The sequence below is a fragment of the Manduca sexta genome, chromosome 16 (assembly GCF_014839805.1).
Source record: "Manduca sexta isolate Smith_Timp_Sample1 chromosome 16, JHU_Msex_v1.0, whole genome shotgun sequence".
Lineage (NCBI taxonomy): Eukaryota > Metazoa > Arthropoda > Insecta > Lepidoptera > Sphingidae > Manduca > Manduca sexta.
Genome location: NC_051130.1, coordinates 4,870,368 through 4,896,191, shown reverse-complemented (window position 1 = coordinate 4,896,191; position 25,824 = coordinate 4,870,368). Strand labels below are relative to the sequence as shown.

General features: G+C 34.5%; 1 protein-coding gene across 3 annotated transcripts; it reads left to right on the top strand.

Annotated features, from left to right (window-relative positions):
* The first annotated feature begins 1,254 nt into the window (after positions 1–1,254).
* Positions 1,255–25,532, top strand: LOC115443234. 3 transcript variants are annotated; one of them, XM_030168556.2, is made up of 6 exons: positions 1,255–1,691; positions 3,655–3,833; positions 18,566–18,825; positions 19,777–20,013; positions 23,460–23,568; positions 24,893–25,532. In XM_030168556.2, the coding sequence occupies exons 1-6, from the start codon at positions 1,576–1,578 to the stop codon at positions 24,919–24,921; spliced, it is 930 nt and encodes a 309-aa protein (XP_030024416.1). In that variant the 5' UTR covers positions 1,255–1,575; the 3' UTR covers positions 24,922–25,532. The 3 variants fall into 3 exon arrangements, with proteins under 3 accessions (XP_030024416.1, XP_030024417.1, XP_030024414.1); XM_030168557.2 differs by lacking the exons at positions 1,255–1,691; positions 3,655–3,833 and adding an exon at positions 13,203–13,810 and having other exon boundaries at positions 23,460–23,592; XM_030168554.2 differs by lacking the exons at positions 1,255–1,691; positions 3,655–3,833 and adding an exon at positions 13,214–13,810.
* The last annotated feature ends 292 nt before the right edge of the window (positions 25,533–25,824 follow it).

The following is a 25,824-nucleotide window of genomic DNA, read 5'->3' as shown; positions in this document are numbered from 1 at the left end:
TAAATGTTACAATAAAATAAATAAAGCAATGAAATAAATACTTCATTTAATGAGCTTTTTTATTGTATTTTTGGAAATTGAAAAATGTTTTTTTTTCTTTGAAAAAAATGTGTTTGAAAGTTTCAAACTTGAATTTCACAAAGTTAGCATATTTATATTTTTTTTTATTTTTTTTCTTAAAATAGCTACTATTGTATAGATAATCCCTGCGAAGTTTCATAATGGGCTGAGAAGTAGTTTAGGAGCTAGACCGATTACAGTGCCGAAGCGCGGCGGTCGCCAGAAAAAGCGAAGGAGTAAAAACTTTCAATTAAACTAAATACTTTCGATTAGAGTATTTTATCATATTTTGCATCGCTCTAACGATTCAATTACATCTGATTATAATATAAAAAAATATATTTATATTACTGAATTTATATTATATGAAGTATTTATTTCATTGCTTTATTTATTTTATTGTAACATTTAAAAACTTGATAATTAGATTCGAAGTGGCGTATACCAGCCGGCCAGTCAAAACTTCAAAGTCCTTTAACTCGCTTACCAGGCTTTATACTTTAATAATATTTTGTATCTGGATCGAGGACATATACAGGTATAACATAATCAAATATTACGAAAATCTGAGACATCGAGTTTTTTTTCGTGCCCGCTTCACGTGGAATGCCCCAAGTGCTAATAATGCGAATGCAACCGTGGCTGCGAGTTTACGGAATAACTCGAATTATTCGTATAATTCTCGAATTGTATCAACTTATTACGATTAAACAACATTATTATTATTATATTATTTAATATAAGTCGCAAACAAATCCTTATATTGAAATATATTAAACCTTATTTAGATTTTGTTCGCGCCTTCATTCATGTAGAACTCTTTTCACGGTAAAAATCCCACTGTGTACTTCTTTAGAGATAAAAAATAGCAATTTAATATTATTCCAGGAGTCAAAATATAATATGATTGTATACCAAAATAATTAATCTAAAATGGTTTTGCAGTTTCGACATTTACTTCGAACATGAAATCATATCAAATGTTAGCATCTATACTATAGCAAGTCATAGTACGAATTAAAAATATCGTCAAGATACATTATGACAGCCTTATATGAATTTATTTATATTTGTTACAATGAAAATAAATTGTAACTTCATTTATAAGTTATCATTTTGGCTTAAAAGATTTATTTTCTATATATTTATAGCAATTATCTAGTATTCGATTCTTAGTTAAATTATAATCCGATTATTTGACATTTTAAACGAAGTTGACAAATGACAAAAGTTCTGTTGATAAAAATTAAATTTATTTGCATTTATCTCATTATCGGTTTCAATTTAAACTCGGTGTAAATTTGTTATTTCAAGAACATTCTTTAGAGTATTATATATAATGTTAAATTCGTACACTGAATAAGGGACTCATAACCTTACAATATGGGAATTGCTTTCCCAAAATTGTAACACAGTGAGATAATTCATACTTCCAGCGTAGTTTCATGACTGAATACGTGTGAACTGTAAAGAAACTGTGTGGTGTAGCATGTTAGTAACGCATGAATATAAAAAATGTCTCCGCCAAAAGTTAACAAGGAAAAATTTCGACTGCTTGACTTGACGAGCGATGACGATTCCGAAGATTTACAATTAGAAATCATACCAAGTAGGAAAAAGAAGATTACCAGGTAAGTGCCATAAACGTATTTTAAATATTTTGTTCTGATTATATTACTTTACTATACTTTTAAACCTTTACAAATTTCCGATAATATTATACACAGTATTTAATAACTCATTGAGAACCAAAACAACAAACAATAGATATATAAAATACTATATTATTGTGAATTTTGATAATAAATATAATTACAATACATCATTTTATATTCCAGAACAAATTAATTGTGTTATTATGTGATAAGGGAATAATTATAATCTATACCAATATATAAAGCTGAAGATTTTGTTTGTTTGAATTCACTAATCTTAGGTACTTCTAAACTGACTTTTAATATTTTTTCACTAATAAAAAGCTACATTACTCGCAAGTACTATAGGTTACTTTTTATTCCAGGAAAATATAAATGGGGAATTCAGTCCCGAAAAAACTTTTCCATAAAATCTTATACATATTATATTTATAAAATGTTAAAACATTATTTTTAGTGTTTCTCTTGCGGAATAGTGTAAGAATAAATAGCTATATGTATAATGTGATTCAATTGATCAAGTGTTTTAATAGGACAGGTCTCATTGTTCTTGTTTACCTTGTTAACATCTGTATGAACATATTACTCCCAATTAGAGCGACACGCCACTATAAACATTATAGTTACTATCAAGTTTCAACTGATATACTACATAAATGTAGGTTGTATCACAAAATATATTTATAGCGGGTGATTGATGGAATTTTAAAAACTTTTCTCCAGTGGTGAAGGGTGAAATTTTCTGAAAGGGAAAGTGATATAAGATAATATAAGTACTTATATGCATGTGGTCTGCAAATTGTTCAGACAGGAATTGAGTTATAATGAGTTTGCTAGTGCTTTTCTCATCCAAACAGAATTTGGCGAACTAATGAACATATACCTAATAACTATTTTGTCTTGACTCATGTATTGTTAAATGTCACTCAGCATGGTATCCTTGACGTGAATAATTAAGTATAGATCTATACTATTAATAATAACTATATGCTTTTAAGCTGCCTTGGTGGCGTAGTTGTATTGCATATCCGGTACAATAGCGCTCTGAGGTCCTGGGTTCGAATCCCGGGTCGGGCAAAGTGATATTTGGGTTTTTCTGCTCAATATCAGCCCGGAGTCTGGAATTTGTGCCCGATATGGCGATAGGCTCGCCCCCTATCACATCATGGGACAGAACATACTTGGCGAAAAGTGGGTGCCCTAGTTGCGCCTCTGCATACCCCTCCGGGGATAAAATGCGTGATGTTATGTATGTTATGTTATGTGCTTTTAAGCTATTATGATTGAATGATCACAATATACCAATAAATACACGAATGTGTATAAAACATCACCTTTAAATCTTACTATCTTAATTTTGCTAATATTCTTAACATGAATTAAAATGAATGTGTCCCTCATGGGTAGACCATATCCTGGTTAAACACCTACCCGTTTTTATCCTGGTTATTTGCTCCCATTGGAAATAATAGACTTTTATAATTTGATTTTTTAAATAGATGGAGTTAGGGTTGTACAATATTTTAGCGACTTGTAGTGAAATGGCTTTTCATAAGGGCAAAGCCGCATGTGGTTACACATATATTGTAAGGCCTTTGAAAGCGAAATACTATATGAATATAATTTTATAAAATTTTTTGCCAATAACAACATAATTTTGTTTGATAGCTTTCACATGTAAAGCAATGTGTTTCAATTATGATAACTTATCTGATATGAGTTTGAACATGATTAACGATTTGTTTGAGTTATTATCCAGTATCCACATTCAAAAATTATAAAGCTAACACTACATATATAAATTAAAGTTAATCTTAAAAATATAACGGGAATTAGGGAAATATCAACTACAAAATTGATTTCGAGATGCAAATTTTATATTTCATATTATAAAAAATCCTCTAACTACCCCACTACATATACAATAATCTGTTTGTAGGAGGGAGAGGAACAGAGTGACTACACAAACGCCATCAGAGCCAAACCTCGGTACAGAAGTGCAATGCGCTCTCCGCTGGGCGGTGAGAGGTACCTTGCTGCTGTGGCTCCTGATGCTGACGTGGATATGCGCAGCGCTCTACGATCAAGTCACCACTATGAAAATAGACATCGCAAGAAGTATGTATTCTATCGTTACCTTTTTATAGTTGGGGTCATCCCTAAATTACGTCAATTGAGAACTCACCAACAAAATCAAATTAACGTTATATAGCTAGAGATAAAATATTTTTTAAGTATTTCGTTTATGGTTAACGTTGTGTGTTTTAATACTTGAGATTTTAACGTCTTAACGTGTGACGTAATTAATGGATGGTCACCAAACCCAGGAAAAATATTTGCATGTAGTTTCTGATAGTCTTTGAGTGAGAAGCATATAATGATATAGTTTCTAGCCGTCGACGTATTAGGCAAGTTAGCAAGATTTGCGCTCTGCAAATTGGGTTCAAACCCACAAATTATCTACTTTCGCCTCTTCGCTCCTAGTACTTTCGCCGCAAATTGGTCGCTACTGAGTCGATACACATTCCATCACCGCTTCATTATGGTTTAATTACCTAATGCGTAGACGTATTTTAGATGGAGCCTCAACTAAAATACACGGGCGTGTAACAGGTTTCAAAATATGCATCGTGTATATAGGACTAATCCTTATCTATATAAAGAGTAGAAAAATAATAGACACTCATGTGTACCTGATAAAAAGCCCCTAACAAATGTAATGTGTAGAGCTCTCACGGCCGTTTTTAATGAACAATCCCAATATTATAGCCGTATTCAGAATTGCAACTCGGATCCGCTCTCAAGTGCGATATCAGATAAGACGTAGTCAAACTAAGGTCGGCATCTTAAGATATTGGTTTTTTAATAGACCCATACTAACGTCGTTTCAAGACTTTTTAAGCCTCAGTATGTGACAGATGTAACAGCGCCGACCTGAGCTGCGGACAAGCTCTTAAATAACAGCCCAAGATTGATTTATTAAATAGTTCAATTTATCTACTTGGAATTTTACTCAAAGGTGAGATTGGTTTATTTTCGCGATAGGATTAAAGATTTAGGGCAATATTCATAATTCAATCAAAATAAGTCATTTGTAAATTATGTATGTGAAAATAAAAACATTGTCCATTCCATCGTTTGTTGAAATCGAGAGTCAGAAATCAAATGGCACATTTTAGATTCCTAAGATAGAGCTTATGGCATAAAAAGAAGTTAATCGCTGCGAAACTCTTTTACAAATATATCATATTTATTTATTTTAATTTCCTTGCTCCTACGCTAAATACGTCAGGACATAAAATGGTTTCCTTTAAAAGAAACTTCTTAAGGCGATACCTCAAGGTCCATTTTCATACATTTTGTTTCGGCTTTAATCTGGGTAACTAAACAAGTATTGGCAAGTAAAGAATTTAAATTCACGTCTAGTTAGTGATTAGTTCTCGCAGTTGAAGAAAAATGTAAAAATAATTAATAATCATGGATATTTCTGCCTTTAAAATTTCGTCATATTAAATTTTAAAGGCCGAAATATCCATGATTATTAATTATTTTACATTTTTCTTCAACTGCGAGAACTAATCACTAACTAGACGTGAATTTAAATTCTTTACTTGCCAATACTTGTTTAGTTACCCAGATTAAAGCCGAAACAAAATGTATGAAAATGGACCTTGAGGTATCGCCTTAAGGAATTGTTTCGTTTCTTCTAATATGAAGCGCTACTTATTTTTTGTTGATACCAGTTTTATAGCATTAGCAGACAGATCTTTTAGCTACATTATTTGTCAGATTATTATTTTAGCAATTTTTTTATGACAGGATGTATGGATTATGTTTTATCGAATTCGTCATTTCCTGGACCCATAAAAAGCAGGAAAGATAAAAACAATTAATATAAAGTTGATGCTGATAACTTCGGTGACGTTGTTGTATTGCCGCGTCAGGCAAAGTTATATTGGGTTTTTCTGATCAGTATCAGCTTGAGTTTGTAATTCTTGCCCGATATAGCGATAGTTTCGCCTATCGCATCATGCGATGGAATACTCATGGTGAAAAGTGGTTGCAGTAGTTGCGCTTCTGTCTACCGCTTCTGAGATAAAAGCCGTATTTACGATATAAAATTGGTCTTTAAATGTAGAATGTATCACTCAAAACTGCATGTATTAACTCAAATATCATTAAAATTTCACTTAGTTGATAATTTTGTAAAACATATAGGGAGTGTTTTTCTATTTTCGAGTTTGCGACAACGTTTTATTAGAAATAGCCATTTAATTTTAAGCATATTTGAAATATTGTAATTTTTTTTTTAAATGCAAGAAATACAACCTCTTTATCTACTGCCAGCTTTTTGCCTGCGGCCCCGCCCAAGTGAAAATGTTTTCAGGATAAATATATTCTCTGGATAAAAAAGTAGCAGTAATGTAGCTTCGTACTAGTGAAAAAAATATCAAAATCGGTTTAGTAGTTCCTGATATTGGCACGCACAAACGAACTCTTCAGCTTCATGTATTAGTATAGATATGTAATTAAAGTAGAAGTTATTAACATGGCTACGTTTTTCTCCATGCCCGCTCCGATCGATGAGATGCGTATAAAAGAATGTTTCAATAAACGTTTTCTCATGATCAAATGCACTTGAGTTTAAAACATAAGTTCATCATTATTTTTAATGATGTTGATAGGATGTTCCTGTTATATAAACGTGACGTATCGTGTAATTTGTATGTGTCCTCAAACATTTTGTCCATAATTACCGTGATAAAACAATCAGTTTAAATTTTATGTATTTTATAATTATTACAAATTTTATAGGTTGTGAATTTGTGATTTACGCTTGAGCATAATAATTTATATTTTAAAAACAATGTATCCTTTGTTGTAACTATCTTCGTACCATTATGTAAAGACATTGCGCGCACGGAGACATATGAGTTTTGGCATAATTAATGTTCATATCCTATAGCAATGCAAAAAAATATTTATAATATGTGTCATAAATACATTAAATTCGACGGTCGAATAAATAACTACACATAAATCATATTGTATTTGAATTAGATATTTTGTGTTTGCAAAAAACCTCGTGCCCAATTTGTACGGTATACGATATAAATCTTTATCAATATCGCTATGAAAATCAATGATTCTTATATTTAATTTAATTGTTATTAAAAGGACGACTGCTAGAGGGAGTGTCTCTGATACCCTGTGCATAGTATCCACCACTTGGGTCTGCCATACAATCATTGTCAGGGAAACAAACAGCATTCCCAGAGAATCTGGCGAGGCAGATTGTAGACGGGAAAATGGAATATTTTATATTCCTACAAAGTATTGCGCGCAACTAACTTCGCGTGAATAGCCTTCCCTCGCTAAAAAGTCCGCAAATCTGTTGCTATAGCGCCACTTGTACAACACTAGCGCCATCTGTTTAAGTAATCACATTTAATTATTCTATTATAAAAAAGTAGTCTATGCATTAATTTAGGTCATAGTTTTTCCGAGTGATAAATTTCATCGAAATCCGTTCAGCTGTTTCTATTTCTAACAAACATCATTATTTTTACAAAATCTCGCATTTATAATTTTAATAGGAAGTGGAGTAGGATAAGAAAAATTACGACATATGTATACGCTATGTGCAAGTTGATGAAAGGGTGTCTGTCGTGTTTGTAATTTTTTAAATTACACTTTTAAGAATTGACAACGATGCCACACTAGGCTATGCCTGTATCATGGACATCAAAACATAACTATGTTTTAAACTTAAAAGGGCCAACCATATACCATCTAAATTGCAATAGTAATACATAAATTAATTATTGAGAATGTGTTGTGTCAAATCCAAATTAATTGAAACCAGAAGTATCCTATGAGCTATCTATCAATGTCATGGCGTTAGAATTGCCATTTGTCATCCTTTGGTATCGTGAATGTTTACCATCAGGTGATCCATTTACTCATTAACCCTTGTCATGTAAAAATTGTAATTGCTAATGTAACATCCAGTATCTTTCTATCGGACGCGGTGTGCGCAACACGCATGCGTCGCCGCGCCTGCGTGACGTCATTACTAGTTCTTGCTACGTCGTCCTCAGGGGCCCTTGTGTTGCAAACAAGTTGGTCGGCATCTTCTTAAATACATTTGTATAAAATATTCGTGCTATAATCACTGTGAGACCAAACAATATTGTGCTGTTTCTGTGTTCTTGTTTCAGAAAACGATATCGCATAATCCGACGTCTGTGTGTCTTTAAATTTAACAATAATTTTACGTATACGTTAACGATGTGAATATATTGATATTAGAAATCATTTATGTTGATTAGTTACGTTTAAAATTATTTATACGCAGTCACGGTAGATTTATTGCAAAATATTTTCATGCGTATTGTTTTTGATACTATGGTTCGTATCACCACGCATGCGCTGTTTTCATTCACCGCCTATCCCAATCTCTAGGTCGATACCATCATTGTCTGTACTTAGTTTATCACTTAAAACATGATGTCACCTGATCGTTTATATACACTAGAGTATAAATAAAAACTTTAGAGTGCGATATCGAACATTTTCCGTACACTATATGGTACAGGTTTCGCCTCAAGTTGTTCGAAATTAACAGATTTTATTAAGGTTTTTCTTGCTTTTGGACGAATGAAATATCACGTCACTCTTTGTCCTCTCGGTCATAAGCTTATAAATATTTTATCTCGAACATAGTTTTATTGTACATAAGAATCATATTTGCGAATGTCTATAAAATCTGTAATTCAATTATGTTTTTTTTTGTTTAATCATTATTATTAGCATCTATTCTTTATATAGAACAACAGCCAAATTGTAGTTCATACATACATCTTATGGCTCATCTTAGGCTGTTCGAGCAATTACAATTAAATTATAACAAAATTTTAATAGATTTACAATGAATTTATTCCATGGTCTTAATTAACATCCTTTACAAAACCCAAGCCTTTTGCTAATTGCGAAACACTTTTCTCAATTCGTTGCAAAATCTTTAAGAAAGATTTACATCACAATGAGATAACTTTCTTTTCAGTTGCCTTTCATCACGATTTGTAAAGATTTTATTCTGTAGCTTTGGAAAATTTAACTGAGAAAAATTTTATGTTCATTCATAATTCATATTGTGAATTTGATTTTCAAAAATTAACATGTTGTTTTTAGATTATTAACAAACAAATTCAGTATAACCGTTGTATTATTCCCACAATATCGCCATTGGCATTTTAGATTTTTTTATATTTACATTAATTTCTTCGCGTATTTATTTGAAACAACAATGTAATGATTGATAGTTGAAGACGATAGCGATTATTTAAATATTAAATTAAGCGGATTTTTTTATATAGCCAAATTTTAGAATTTACGAATTAAAGTCTTTAAAATTTTGTTATTCCAAAACTACATTTGTGTTTATTCTACGTCACTTTACTTATTCTTGTTTTAGTTATTTAAATTTATTTTGAAGAACCTTATGTATCTTATTTATGTTTAGTATCAACCTGTTTATTTATTTTTCTTACAAATATTACAAGTATATTGAATTTATGTTCGGCTGGTACATAAAATAAGAAGACCTGATCTATAAGTGCCATCAACCTTCCAATGACTCAGTTTAATAATAGATTGTTTTCTTATACACCTTGATCTGAATGCAAACAAATATTCATCCAGAGCATAGCGTGTTCGTCACGAAATCAGCATTACATAATAAAACGTCTTTACTACTAATGTATTAAAGATGATATAATTATCATATTAGCTAATAATAGTCGGGAGATTGCTCGTATCCGAGTGTATCTGAGTGAGAAGGCGTTGCCTATTTTTGCCGCCACGCAGCAATGTGCAAGCATTATTGTTTTGCAAGTTAGAATGATGGAAATAACAATAAAATTACTGGAGTCATGAAAATCGCGACAATCCCTGCATCATCTGCCACGAGACCGACTCGTCTCCTTATTCACTATAAAAAAAAGGAATTCATGTTTCGTAGTAATTTCACGCTTTTATCTTCAAAATGTAGGCAGAGGTAGAACTAGTAGAAGCACTTATTGCGTAGGCAATATCCTTTTTCAAGACAATAATATGATAGGGAACTTGGATCAGTGACGAGGTGGAAGCGCAAGGTACAAATTTCAATCTCGGTAAAATTTTCCAATCGGAAAATTCGCACAAATTGAAATGCAATTTGCATTTATAGTGGTCCTTCGTGCTTGGTATTAAAAGAGCATTTGGGTTAAACTTTAACCATAATTAAATTTGTAATGAACTCCGCCACAGGTAAGGCGTGCTTACACTCGGAGCTAGCGTTGGTGGCGGTTTAAATTTTAATAAGCTCGCAATGCAGTGTCTCAAGTGCCGCACTGTACTCCAATTAATAAATTAATACTTCCAAGGAACCGCCTGAATGTAAGGGTAAAATAAAATATGTCGCTGCTAAGGTAGTTTGTTGCCAGCGTATTTCGTGTGATTCGGTACTAAAAAGAAACAACACAAAATAACATACATTTATGACTAAAAGAAATAAACACAATATTACTACTAAATTATAATATAGATTGATATGTAGAAGGCCGTAGCATAAAAATATTCGTAAATTATAGACTGCCTCGGTGGCGTAGTTGTACTGCATGCGCGGTACGGCAGCGCTCTGAGGTCCTGGGTTCGAATCCCGAGTCGGGAAAAGTGATATTTGGGGTTTTCTGCTCAGTATTAGCCCGGAGTCTGGAATTTGTGCCCGATATGGCGATAGGCTCGCCCCCTATCACATCATGGGACGGAACACACTTGGCGAAAAGTGGGTGCCATGGTTGCGCCTCTGCATACCCCTTCGGGGATAAAATGCGTGATGTTGTGTGTAAATTATAGCTATGCTAAATTATTATAAACAGGGGCCGGATTTTATGCAAATCAAAATTTGCATATTTTGATGCCTGCTCAGACTGTTGTGCATATTTTATGCAAAATCTGTTGTTATTGTATATTTTATCTTTAATTGTGGCAATAAAAATAATATTGTTTTTCAGCAACTCCTTCAACTGTTAATCATTATGTGTATTGTGTTGCATTGATATAAAAACTTTTTTTCATACGTAATTAATAAAGTATTGCTTTTCTCGCTTTACTTGAAAATCAAATTTGTAATATTTTATAATTCGTAATAATAAATTGTAATAAAACTATTTTTTGGGTTTTAACGCGGTTTTTTATATTATAATTTTATCCAAACGTTTCGAGGTCTTTGTAGCATTCATGGTCTCGTGTTGGTCGTCCGAAAAGTCAAAGTAACAAAAATAGTTTTACTTCAATGTCTAACGTTCCCGTAAACATAGGATATCATTTTGATAATATTTATTGTTTAATAAGTATTTACGTAACCGTGACAATTTTAATCAAACTACAAATTTGTAATCGCTTATCGACATCAGTTTCGTCATGGTTATCGCTATACATGTTGGTTATTCCGTAGGTATCGCTAATACACGTACTATAAAGTAAATATTAACTTAGCAGATGTTTCGAGAAGGTAATAAGTTCCTGATGTTACTCTTTGAATTAGTCAAATATTTGCGATAATTATTTTAATATTGGAAACAAATCCTTACCATTTGAAGGTAAAAAAAAATTGTGATATCGATTTGAATTCGTAATATCGTAGCCGTACTATAAAACCATTCTAATTCTACACAATCATAGTAGTTATCGATAGGTTATAAAATAGGTGTCGGAATATAATACTCTAATATTGACCTCGAGTTTTCCCAAGCGATTGTTTGTATACTTTCAATTACAATATTCGTATCGATGTATTCGATAACCTCCTCATGACTCAAGCCTTGTGAGCGCAGAGAACGCAATCAGTCTAATGCTCTCCATTTAGTTGATTGGCGTCCGTGTAAATTATTCCGCTGACATTCTTATCTGAAATGGAAGTCATTGAGGGAACTAATATTATCGTGATATTCGCAAGTGGATGTTCAGGTCCACGATAAAATTATTTTTTATATATATCAGCAAGTACTTATGTACCTGCTGGCGAGTCGAGCAAAACCTAGTCTATGTTGACGATAATTATCATCTTTGACTTATCCTAGAAAAATTAATAGTGATGTGTTCTTGATACTTGTTTGAAGAAACAATAGGTAGAGATCATGTATGTATGGCAGCTAAAGTTAATTCTAACATAAAATTACAGTCAGAGATGTTAGAGCACTTTTTTCAATATTTCACAAATAACACAACCACTCATGCCTTTTATCCCCTAAGTGTAGGCAGATGTGCAACTGCATTCTATCTTATGGTGTGATAGAAGGCGAATTGATCGTTATATCAGGCACAAATTACAGACTCGAATACTTGCAGAAAAATCCAATATCACTTTGCCGAATCCCGTGGTCGAAGCCGAGATCTCTCCAACACTGGCAAAGGGTGAAATGTTCCGAAATGGAACCTACACAACATAACATAGGTGATAAGCATAAATGCGGCTGTAAATTGTTCTAATGATAATTGAATTTTACATAAATTACGAAAGGAAAGCCGGCAAGAATCGAGTTATTTAGACTCTTCGCAACTGCGCAACACTAAAGTGGTACCGTAATACTACGCCACCGGGGCAATCAAACCAATTATAAAAAACAATAATAAAAATTATCACATTAATGTATACATTGATATTAATAAATCGGTAAAGATTTACAATTTAATGTAATTATAGTTCTACTTGGGGAATTAAACTGAATACATGTTCATGTAACAATGTTATTAACGCCTTTATCATAATTAACAGTTTAAAAACCCGTTTTGATGTGAGTAATTAATACAAAATAATTATACAAATGTACAGTCTGTTTTATAAAAGTGTATAAGATCGACGACCTTCCCTTCACTCCGCATATACAGTAAGAGATTTAATTACGCTCGAACGAACGAAATGATGTGCAAATTGTATTCATCTAGTTATCTTCTACCAGAAGTTCCAGATCGTATAATCGGACTTGCCTAGATTGAGACTATTCCGGTGAATTGCGTAGTAAAAATGATTGTATTGCAAGTTCAAGGTTGCTCGATACTTAAGCAAGACCAATACTTCAATGTCAACGTGTAATGACCTTACATTAAATAAATGTCGTACGCTTTAGACACTCGGCCGTGTTTACAAGTATGCGTGCTTAGGTACAATAATTTAACCATTGTTAATAATGAGGTAGACTGGGCCTAAACCGCCAGTCACAGTCACGTGCCACAACGTTCGTGAGCTTGCCACTAAATATTACTGAACTTGTGTACTTGAAATACTGAATGAATTATTAATATTGACACAAGTTGTAGGTATACGTATGCAACTCATATGAACGATGTTTATTCACATTCGAATAACGCGGCTCTACCTTAAGGGCAACGACGTGTTTAATAGTTTAATCTGTGAATCATCTTTAGACTACAGATATGAATTTATCGTGAAAATATTGACATCACACTTGATAACACGTTGCTACAATTAAAATTATTTGCATTGAATTCAAAGACACACAGACTGGTCCGTTTCGTACGTCGTCGATAACGTCGATATCTTTAACCTGCTCTTTATAGCGCGCAGAAGACGTCGTTAGTGCAAACAGTAGTTTTATATCAAGTGTTATACACAAAGTTCATTCGATATACTGACACCGTACAGTGCGCACGTCGTTGTGTTAAACCAAATAGTGAAAGTGGTTGTGATAAGTTCTGTGCGGATGAGTCTGCGGTAGCGTTTCAGTGAATTATGGAGAGCGCAGTACACGCAGCCGTCCCGCTGAGGGTCGGGAAAAAGATGAGGAAACGAAGGGAATTGGACGCTTTGGTCGGCGGCGGCGGCTCTCGCGGCGGCAGGCTGCTGTCCGCGTCGAGCGATGAGGGGGAACCCTGGGGCAGGAGAGCTACTAGACGACGTCGCTCCAGACCGTTCGTGCGGCTCGCTGCCGGCCTGGCGCTGTGTGTGTGCGTGGTGTCCGCCGCGACAGTACTGTGGCTGTTCGTGGACGTGCGACGGCAGATAGTCTCACTACGTATTGAGATGGACAGAGGTTCGAGTTATTGATTTTTATGCGAAGCTTCTTCAGTTGACCCAAATGCGGGCAACTTGAATTTGTAATATCAGCATGAGAAACGCGTGGGTTTGGGTCGGATTTATCTCCTTGTGCGTAACCTTTCTACAATTCGCTGCAGCGTTCATGGCCTAACAATGAGTTTTGTCCACCTACACACAGTATACTTACTAGGTCGCCTTGGTTAGAAATGGCTTGTGATTAACATGAGGCATTTAATCGCTGCAAAACAAATTTGAAATTAGGCCCCGATGTGTTGTAAAATTATAAAATTCAAGGTCTTTTGTTGTTTGCGGTACCAATATTGTTTTATCGCGTTTGGGTTACATATCTTAGTGTTGTAGTTAACCTTGATTTATAATTTATATATATACATTTTTAAAAGCGTCCGACTTTTGCCTCCGAGACGTAACTGGCGATGAGCAGACTTTAAAACAAAAGACTGGGTGTAGGTCCAGCAGATACAAAAAGTCCCTACATATACCACCTACCTATAAGATAAACGTATATTAATGCACGTAGGTCAGGTGTTATTATTCTTATTAATGATTTAGAAAGCAATAATATAAGAACTAATATATTATATCTATTATTGGTGTCTGCATTTTATGCCTCTTTTCTCCTTATTACGTTTATTTTCGATAATTTGAAGTCCTCGGCAATTATCAGTTGAATGTATTTAATATTTCTAGTTTAACTTCTAGAGCCTTACATACATAATTCAGACAGTTCAATATCAGCTTCTATTACCCAAACGTCCTTAAATGTTTTAATGATCTTACTCATGAGTCAACCACGCCTTTGATTTATAATACGTGCAGTCCATGTATATTGTGTAGCTTATTATTTTGGCATTTTAAGATTGCGATCGTCAAGACACTTATTATGTATACTTTATGTATTGTTATTGCATATTTTTGCTTTATATTATCCGTTTACTTTTCTTCAAACATAAAGTATCAATTATTTACGAATCTTCAGTATAAAGTTAATATGAATCATAACACGGGTTAATTGGTTTAATACTATGAACTTAAGTGATTGAATTAGCCTGGATTTGCAGTGTTATGATGTCATTAAGTCTTGAATCTTGATACCTAATGGGTAAATTGTAACTGGTATCCACTGAATTGGATTTCCCAAATGGCGTCAAGCAGTAAATCAGATGAACGCAAAATAATAGGCTAACTTTTCTAAAATATGTACAAAAAGATATAAAACAGTGATGGTTGGTACTATATCAACTATATACTATAGTTGTATGTGGAAATAAACATCTAAAAGTGTACCTATTAATTGTTTTTTGCATAGACAGTAACAACAAGTAGGTCACTGATGTTACGTGATCTCGGTAATCAAACAAATCACACACATAACATCTTGGACCAAGAAGGGGTAGGCATACGTGCAACTAGGGCATCCTCTTTTCGCCATGTATGACCGAAACATGTGGTACTGGGTGAGTTTATGTATCTGGCGCAAATTCGGGACTCCGTGTTGATTTCAGAGCAGAAAATCCAATATCACTACCCGGCATTTAAACATAGAACCTCAGAACTATGGTCATACCGCAACCGTAATACAACTACGCCGCAGAGACAGTCGCAGATTATCACCACTCACAATTACAAAAAAAAAGTGGATACGTGGATTAAAGGAAACGAATAGAAATTAAAGGCAGCTGGTTATTTGGGCTTCACTAAGCTTACGAAACGCAAAATCATTCTCGGAATGTATCTTGGCGTCGATTTTCTGTAAAACAATGATACTATCTCAGTCGAATCGGTCCAATCCTGTTGTCAACAAATATGTTTATGTGGGTCCACAATTGCACAAATTGAATTATTACTTTAGTACTCAATTATGTTTTTTGACGCGTCCCTGCACTTGAAATGGTCAGAACATGTTATCTGCGATCACACTCTTGATACTATCATTCGGTTCATAACATCATACATCTGATAAAACCTTTTTGGAGTTTAGAACTCCTTTCGTTATCATATTTCTTACTAACATAAATGCTAAAATTTGTGAAAATGTTTAGGTGTGTGTATATTTGTTAGAAGTAAACGCAGAAACAGCTAAACGGATTTGGATACAATTTGGCACACGGGTAGACCATGTCCTGGATTAACACATAGGCTACATTCTATCACGGTAATTAGCGCCCATGGAAATTAATGGCCTTTTTAAAACGTGATTTTTTTAAATAGCTAGCGCTAATGTTTTAGGGACTTTTGTGGCGGGAAAGGCTTTACATACAGGAATAACCGCGAACAACGTTAAACATATACATATATATAAATTAATTATAGAGTTTAAAGGAGTGGTATTTTTCAGTTGGGTTTCGAATTGTTTGTGATTTCTTTTGTGCATGTCATAAATGGTGTATAAGGAAAACTGAATTGCTTTAGAAATTATAGACAAATCAATTCTGGTAGATGATAGAGAGAGCGATAAGAGCGCCTTTTGTAACATAATTAATAGTTCTGTTTCTTAAAACGTTAAACAATAAAGGGTATTTATCTATGGCACATAATGAAAAACTGTTTTATATGCGATAATACATTGTTCTGCACCATAGTTTGATTTATGTGACTATTTTAAGAATCAGTTGAATAATAAATCGTTCGCTAGAATATAGGTATATTGCAATAATAACTTTTTCGATGGCATTGACTAATGTCGGGTAAACCCCAGAACGAAAGGTTAGTGTAAGTCCTTCTAACGTTTACGCATAAATTATCTGTTTGATGAGATCGTATAGATATTGAAATTTCTTACATCCGAATCCTAAGCGCTGTGAATAATTGCGTATTTATATTGTACTAGTTTTAGCATGCGGCTTCACCCGCGTTAAAAAGTTTTTCCGGGATAAAAGTAGTCTTATGTCTATCCCTGGGTCTCAAACTATTTACATAACAATTTTTATTGAAATCCGGTACATTTGAGTTTATCGCGTTCAGACAGACGGACGCGAGAGAATTTGTTTTATAATATCTAAGAATAGTATTCGTATAGAATCAACAATAATTACACGTAAACAAATATCTTCCCGTTTTTTAATCAGTTTTTTTTTTAATTCGATACCATCGGCGTATCATAACGAAAATATTATTTGGAAACAAGTTACTATTGTTGATACGTAACTTTTTCTATCATAAATTTGGTACATTCATTAATATAGTATTCGTAAGTTCATTCATACGATTAAACTCTAAGTCTTAGTACATCTTCACTCGGATGTCATATTCTGGGTCAAATGCTTTCAGCTGTTTTGGAGCATAGCCAAAACTTGAACCACACTTAGGGCGTGTTTTAGCGAATGCTGCATAAGTGGGCGTCGGTTTTAAACGGCTTTTATTTGTCCTAGGCTTGCTGTAATGGGCCCTTAAATATAGCTATTCAAATGGCATAATATTTGCGTCTCAGTCACAAAATTTCTATTGTAAATATTCGGCTTTAAATGTAAATAAGTTATAGAAATATACAATACTGGCAGAGTATTATCACACATTGGGTTTAGAAACAGAGCATTGGTTAATTACAGCTTCCGAAAACATCGTCTCTATACTTACACCTACAACACTTTAGGTCGACGATATTTCTATAGCTTGAAGTATATGTATGTGGCGGGCGCAATTGCAAAATTTCAACCAATTTTGTTTCAGTCACTTTTATAGTTTTAACCCAAGTAAGAGCGAGACAAGTTACAATAATTAAATCTGTACGTTTACGTCTTTGATAATTTTTCGTCATACAGTTACTCATAGTTTGTACACAATACATATCTTAGATATCGATAGTGATTAAGGTACACAGTTAGTTATAATTTTTTATTACTTTTCCTTACAGAACCTTGGCAATGCGATTATACATCCTTTAACGGTATTATCCGTATTGGAATAACCTTCAAACTAACAGATCATTTTATACATACATAACAAAAAGTAGTTGTTTGTAAAACGCGTACACCTTTTACTGCACGTCCCTAATAGCGCTAACCACTTCTGGTGAAAAAAGGAACCTAGGAGCGAGCGAAATGTAGGTTACCAATGTAAGCCAGCCGTGCCCCAAATTTCAGTTTCTAGAATTTTCCGTATTGCAGCATTTTTTTATCTCGTTCCAACTCAAAGCTTAATCGTCTCCGTTATCCATATCTAAATGGAACATCAGCGAAGTTCATTCAGTAAAATCTAATTTTTAACTGCAGATTATACGGGACAATCCCTTATTAAGGGTTTTATTGACTTGCCTCGTAGAGTAAACTTCCTTTTGATAACAGTGTAGAAAACAAGATTATATTAAATACTTCGATGTAACTTGAAACAATTACACTTCCCCCCTTCAATTTCTTGAAAATATTGATATGAGTTTTAATAGATTAGTTAACGATAGCGTGGATATCAATGTGTATAATGTGTATAAGTCTGGGTTTAAAGAATTATATAATAGAATTATTTAATACCGGCATATTTTTGCAATCTTTCTCGATTGAACTTTGGAATTAATATAACTTCAAGTTCCCAAAGGGTCTAAAGTTTGCTGCACTACTTTCCTGTATATAAATTAAGAAATACTTACATGTACCTACTACTGATTATAGCATTTTTTTTTTCTTTTAAATAATGTAGTAATAGCGATGTGCAGACTGTCTTAAAAAAATATGTGGAAAATTTAGCGAGAATGATTTTGAATTTGATCCGTATTTCAAACCTCGCCCTTTGTTTCCAGTATCAACGAGCAGCGAAAGCGTCGGTGACGCATTACAAATATGCCACACTACTGCGAAAGAACTGCAAGCCAACACAAGCGATCTGAACACGAGGCTTGCTAAACTAGAACACGAGCACCAGGAGTTGGTGCTGCGCGTGAAGCAAGTGGCCGGCGACCTGACGGCCGTGTCGGACAAGCTGGTCGCCACACCGAACTTGGCCGACACGCCGCGCCGGCTGGCTGAACTGCAGAGGGCTGTTGCCGATTTCGGGTCACAGGTTAGTGGAATGAACTTTAATTTAAAAAAACTAGGGAACGCAGTCGCTATGCCAGTGAGACCCAATTAAATATAGACTATGCAGATGTAAATGTAAATGTTAAATGATGAGTGAAAATTGAGTATTACAGATGAAAAAGTTTAATTTATAAATGCAGTACAAGAAGGAACTTTAAAAATAACCCGTGTGATAATTGTGTAATTTAAAGATAAGGTGGGAAACTGTGTCATAAGAGAGCGTAGTGCACCAGATAACATTACTTCAATGTTATATCACACATATGTACATGTAATTGAAATTCATTAAAAACAGTTCGAATAAGCGCTCGGTCTAGCGATAAGTTATACGTTGATCGTACCGCACATCGATCTCAAGTGGATTAAAACTCGAGCCGCGGGGCAGTCGTGAAATTAATTGCAAGTCATTTTTTTCCATCGCACTAATTTTAGCGTCTGCTTCCGGCGTTGCGTTCTCACGCTATTTACTTCGATCCGGCTTAGCGTAGTCATCGGACAGTTTAAATGATAATATAGTCGCGTAGACCATCAATTTATCGTTACTATTAGTTTGAAATCAATTTGAAATGCTTAAATGAAAATGAAATGATTATCACAAATTGTCAATACTTCCGTTCAGAAGGTATCGATACGAGCTGTATGTTAATGTTAATGTTAAATATTATTAAGGACTTTCTGTTTCCGACTAAAGACGTATGAAAACAAACTGAATAATTCGCGTTTCATCAGATACTCCTTAATTCGCAAATATTGCCGCGTCATAATTTTTTTCTATGCTAGAAATGCCTTTGTTCATCTGAATACTAAATTTAAAATCCTCTTCGAAAACATATTTTACATTTATAATATTAGTAAATTATAATTTTATTTTACAATTAGTTCCTTACAAAACAAATAATATGGGTAATGACGTCACAATAATTTCTGATCACAGATGAACGGATACGACGGATCACTGAACTCTGCGAAGAAGCAAGCCCTCACGGCGGTATCAGGAGTGGAGGAAGTACGGAATCTCCTCCACCAAATAGACGCAAGAACGAATGAGACTATAGCCAACGTGACGGAGAACGTGAAGAGAGATGAGCAGATCAAAAACGATATAACAGCACTGAATAACACGCTAGAAGCCAAACTAGTTGCCTTGCAAACGAGGATAGAAGAAATCAGTGTGAGTAGAATATTTTTTTTTTTATTGTTGGCTCGGAAAGTGACTTCTCTGTTAAGTAAGATGAATCCAAAAATGTCAATCGACGAGGTTCGGAAGTATGCTAGCATGATATCGTGCACACGATTTTGTGCGCAGAGGTATGCAGGAATACAGTCTAGCGACATTTCTAACAATAACACGGACGTCTGACAATTTTTTTGTCATACTAACTTGGCAATAAGTCTAGTGCTAAAAATTTACGAAAATGAACTCACTGTGACGCGATATACGATGGAAATTGCACTCACAGCACTCTACGTGTTGGCAAAAATTCCCCTTAACAAAAAGTATTATCAGTGCTGAGTCTAGCGGTGTAAATAATATATTTAGTGTGGTAAAGTCGAATACACATATTCCGGTATTTAGGAAATCACGTATGTTTTAGAATAAAGAACCTTATGAGGTTCTTGGTAATGCTACAGTTTATGAATTATAGCATTACCATAGTTTTTCTTGATCAATAAGACCCTGTTCAAATGTTAATCGTTAGACGTGCGTTAACAATATACGTATTTTGTACATCGAAGTCGCACGTCAGCACGTGAACACCTCATTCAAAATACATGCTGTTGACGCACGTCTAACGATTGACATCTGAACAGGGTCCTAATGTGTAGCAAACAGGACATGGTAACCAGTTTAATTACTGTTTATTATACTTAATTTATAACATGTCAATATAACAACTTCAATGCTATGGCACGCATTTATTCAAATTCTGGTGTTGTTATTGTTTACTGGGAGCCTAACATCAGGCAACTTGCCCAACATGTCATTTAAGTAAACCGATAAACATTTAATGTACTACAAAAAAATTCGTTGCTAGGGAAACTCCTAGAGTCGCAGGCGAGGATACAGGATATCAGTAGAACGAAGGTTCCAATAACATGTGAATGCAAAATATCACTTGACAGGAAATATCGAATCACGATCGATGTAAGGTTAACAAAATTATCCCTGTTTATTTCAATGCCGATCACTGATAATGAGGCTTCGATACGTCATATCCGGTATGTAGATCGAAGAACATGTTCTTCATTGAGGAAGTGTGTGGAATTGTTAGCACGGAGTACATTGAAAAGCTGCACGTTGCGGAAAATATGTGTTTTCAATTCGCTGATGATACTGCGTATATAATGATGCGGCTTATCTGTGATTTTGAAACAGCGACTGTTCTTAATTCCTAAAACATTAACCGTTGGTGAAAAAGAATTTAATCCATTTGCCATCGGAATGATTGGAATGTTAGCCGGCTAACATGACAGCTACATAACATTACGCGTGTCACGGAAAAATAACCTTATTATGTAATAAATAATAAGGTTATATTCCCGTGACACGCGTAATGACATGTAACTGCCATGTTAGCCGGCTAACATGTCAAGCATTAAGTAGTTAAACACAGGTTTTAATGTTTTCTGTCTATAAGCTGCCCTTGGTCTACCTCCGTAATGGCTGAATTGATTTTGACTGGAATATCACTGATACATAGACGTGTTTTAGTAATCTAGATTACGTTTTATTTTAAAAATAACTTTTCACCGATTAACTTGAGTGCAAAATCTAATAGCTTAGTCAGGGACGGAATCAGTTTCTGCCGTCTCTCATGTCTAAATCCGGGTCTCTATTTTGCTGGAACCAAAAAGTGCCCAATTGCAACTGTGCCGCGCCCTGGTCCCTTGTCGGTCTTAGGCCGCGGTCTATACGGACTACCGACAGATCGCTTAGTTTAGTAGGTCATCATTATATTCCTATGTCCCCTAGATGGGGCAGAGGGCATCCACAGTGCGCCGCCATCCCACTCGGTCTTGAGCTTCGCGTTTTATTTCGCTCCAGGTCTTCCCGATGTTCTTTGCCTCTGCGATGACGGTCCGCCGCCAGGTCTGCTTAGGGCGGCCACGTTTCCGCTTTCCTTGGGGATTCCAGTCTAGGGCTTGCCTCGGTATATGCTCAGGGTCCCTTCGGAGCGTGTGGCCGATCCATTTCCACTTGCGGCGTTTAATTTGTTGGTCAATCGCAGTCTCACCGCAGCGTTTCCACAGATCTACGTTGGAAATTTTCTCAGGCCAGTAAACATCGAGGACACGGCGAAGACACCGATTGACGAAGACCTGGAGTCGGTGCGAGATGTCCTTGTCACCTTCCACGTCTCGCATCCGTACAGCAGCACGGTTTTGACATTGGACCGGAATATTTTGAGTTTAACTCTCTTGGTCAGTTTTCGCGACTGCCACACAGGACGGAGCTGTGCGTAGATTGCTCTTGACTTGGCAATTCTCGAAGCGATGTCTTCTTCGGTTCCTCCAGTCTCCGACACTACGCTTCCGAGGTAGGTAAATTTGTGGACCTTTTCCACAGCCTCTGTGCCAATGAGCAACGGCAAAGAGCTTGTTACTCCGCATCTCATTTCTTGGGTCTTCCTGGTGTTAATGTTTAGTCCCATCACTATTGCCTCTCGCCGTAGGTCGTCTAGTTTAGCTTGCATGTCGGCGCGTGTGTGACTCAGCAGGCATAGATCATCGGCATAGTCCAGATCTTCCAAGATGGTGGACAGTCCCCACTCTATACCTCTAGTTTAGTAGGTAATAGGTTGTTTATATCTAACTGTATAAATATTGCAAAACAAATAATTACGGTAATTCACAATTAACAACTTACTTGGTTAAGGCCATGTTTAGAAAGATACACTTATATGGTATTTTCCGATTTCCTCATTCATTTTACGAAGCCACAGATAATACTTATTTTATTTATTTTAAGTAATTATACGACTGTTTTGCTAAAAAGTACATAACTTCGAAACAAAATTACAAAAATTATAACTATTTATTTTCACCGCCTGGCCGTGGAATACGTAGCAGTTAATAACTACAATTAAATATATTTAATTATTCTCTACATAAGAGAACGATATATTGAAACAAAGTAACCTTGAACCCATTTTATAAATTATTCAAGTCGAGGGCGAGGTCATTTTACATTATTACTTTCATGTTGTTTATGTGTAATGTGAAATTGTATTTTTTCTTTTCTACTAGAATCGAGATCGAGATATAACGAGGCCAAATACTTATTTGGATTGTGATATCGCATAGCGTTAGGGTGAATGGTCCATAGGATGACATTATTTGTGATCCAGTTTATTCTAGAAAAAGGCGCTTACAGACTAAAATTTGTATGAAGTGTCAATTTGGCCATTAAAACATTGCACTACCTTGATATCAAAAAGTCTGGAAACTCTCATTATATGAGGCTCGTTAATCTCTGTTTCCGAAATAGGACTTGGGATCTCATGGTTAAATAATCATCTATGTATCTTCAGATAACGTTCTAGCACGTCTACTCCCCAATTCCGTAAAACACTATGACCCCATACTCCGTAGTAACATAGTAATATTGTTGTTCAGAAGCCCACAAGCACGGCGGCACCGACGGTCGCCACGCCGCCCACTACCAGCAGCACGACAGCGTCCACCACCACACCATCAACCACGACAACGCCGCCGCCGCCCCCAGGTATTAACGATACGTCATAACCAGGTACAGTCAGCCTCAATTCTTCAATAAATGTATACACGAACACAGATCAAATATAAGAATTATAAAGTAATAAATATGGGACGTCTGCCTCACAGCGTATTTTTTTATCCGGAGGTGACTGTACGTTATTCAAGAGTTATATAGATATGATGACACGCTTATGTTTGAAGGAATTTTTTCGAAGGCGAAGGATACATACTTCATTATAAGATTCCTGCTCGTTTACCTTTGCAAACTCTCCTAATAAAGTAGTATAATAAATTATTAAATACATTAAATAAAATCAACTGCGCCTGATTGTTTAAAGGGATCGAAATTCCCCTGAGCTTGTACTCTTTTCATTTTGCGAGAAGGGATTCTATTAAATCTTTGCGGTTAACACAATGCTAAGAAACCTTGAAAATAACGATAAATAATATTTTTGTACTTTATTTATTATCAAAAATGGTTTAACGACTATTATTATGACTCTATCAATCGCCATTAAAAAACAATTTAAATTTAACTATGTTATCTAACTTTTATACGTATATCTAATGCACACAAGGTAGACTACCAGTTTTCGTCATATTTTATATTAGTATTATAGTGTTTATATCGCTTGTTTTCCACTTATTCAAAATATATTTTTATTAAGGCTTCCTATTCTCATTTCTTTCTTAGTTAAAATTATTTAAAAAAAAAAACACTGATTTTTAGTCAATGTTTATAATATTATTGATGATTACATATTATTTTACCACACTTAAAATACTTCCAAATACTGTTTAACGATCAAAATTTGTATATTTCTAGATTCCATATAAACGCTACGTTCTAATTCTGAATCAATAATAAATATCGATTTACCATAATGTTTACTGTCGCAGCGACATGTCATACGTTTTCTTCTGTAGTTAAATATTGACGGGGTTATTTCACATTTCTAATGCAAATTGCACCTGTAATAACGCCCTTACACTGTATGACTCGAATTGTTAATCAAACATTCAGTAGTATTGTACGCTTTTGCTGTTTTAGACGTATTTTTTTGTCCTTACCCAAAAAATATATCTTAATAAAAATATATCCAACATAAAAATGTTGGATATATGTTTCTTTACGGTTGGAACTCATAGTCAACAAAAAAGAGTAATAATTTCGTGGTCTTAAGAATATATTTATGAATGCATATTATTTTTTATTATTAAATATACAGTATCAAGTTATCAACAAATACATAACTAACTATGGAAAGAAACCAATAATACCGTGATTTTTTGATTTCTCAAATGTATAATTGTATAACTATTTGTTACAGGGCCCGCGAAACCTTTCCTGCTACAATGATGGAAACACAACATTCCATTTATAAGTTCGTGAAGCTCACATCTTGATCTCAAGATACCTTACGTCCACACGACAAATATACGAAACGTAGGCGTTCTTCGGATGCAGTAGAGAAAAGGATACCCTCCAAAGTTAATGTTAAGGAATGTGGGAGTACTGAGTCGTCAGAGCAGTTACGACTTTGTACGTCGGAACGTTGGACGTGGCCATATTTCTCAGTTAGTACTTAAAGCGAACTTGATTTGTACAATACAATTGAGAAATTCATAATTGTTAATACTGATACGTGAAACGAAACGTGTAGGTTCGGTGTTGCCACAAATTGACTCGAAATAAAAACCTTCATTTAATGTTATGAAGTAAAATGCCAATGTTATGATTATTAGCTCGTGGTATCACTCAGATAATGAGGGAAACATAATAAATTGCAATAAGTGCCGAGAGCTAGTTTGATAAACTAATGTAAATATATGACATAATTATAATAATTTAGTTGTACAAGACGGTCGCACCGGGTGTTAATGAGTTGTCGATATGAGTGTGAGTTTATTATTTGTAATAAATTATTGTTAATAGATCAATTATTATTATTAAAATAATCGTTTAGATTATTATTTTTTTTAATTTCTGCCTTAGTATTTATGTCCATAGAGTATACTGCCTTTTATTTTTAAAACATTATGTTCGTAAGTATAAACGACGTTCAGGGATTGAACCATAACTTTATATTAAAATATTTCAGTAGTGCATTTTACATTTAACATTAGAAGTTAGGTTATGCCGGCTGAATTAAACAAGAAGTAATTTTAAAAAACGTAAAGTATATATGGAATTTATTCAAATAGGTGCCATTATTAGATGTTTTAGTAGATCAAATTATATTACATGCTACTTATGGACAGA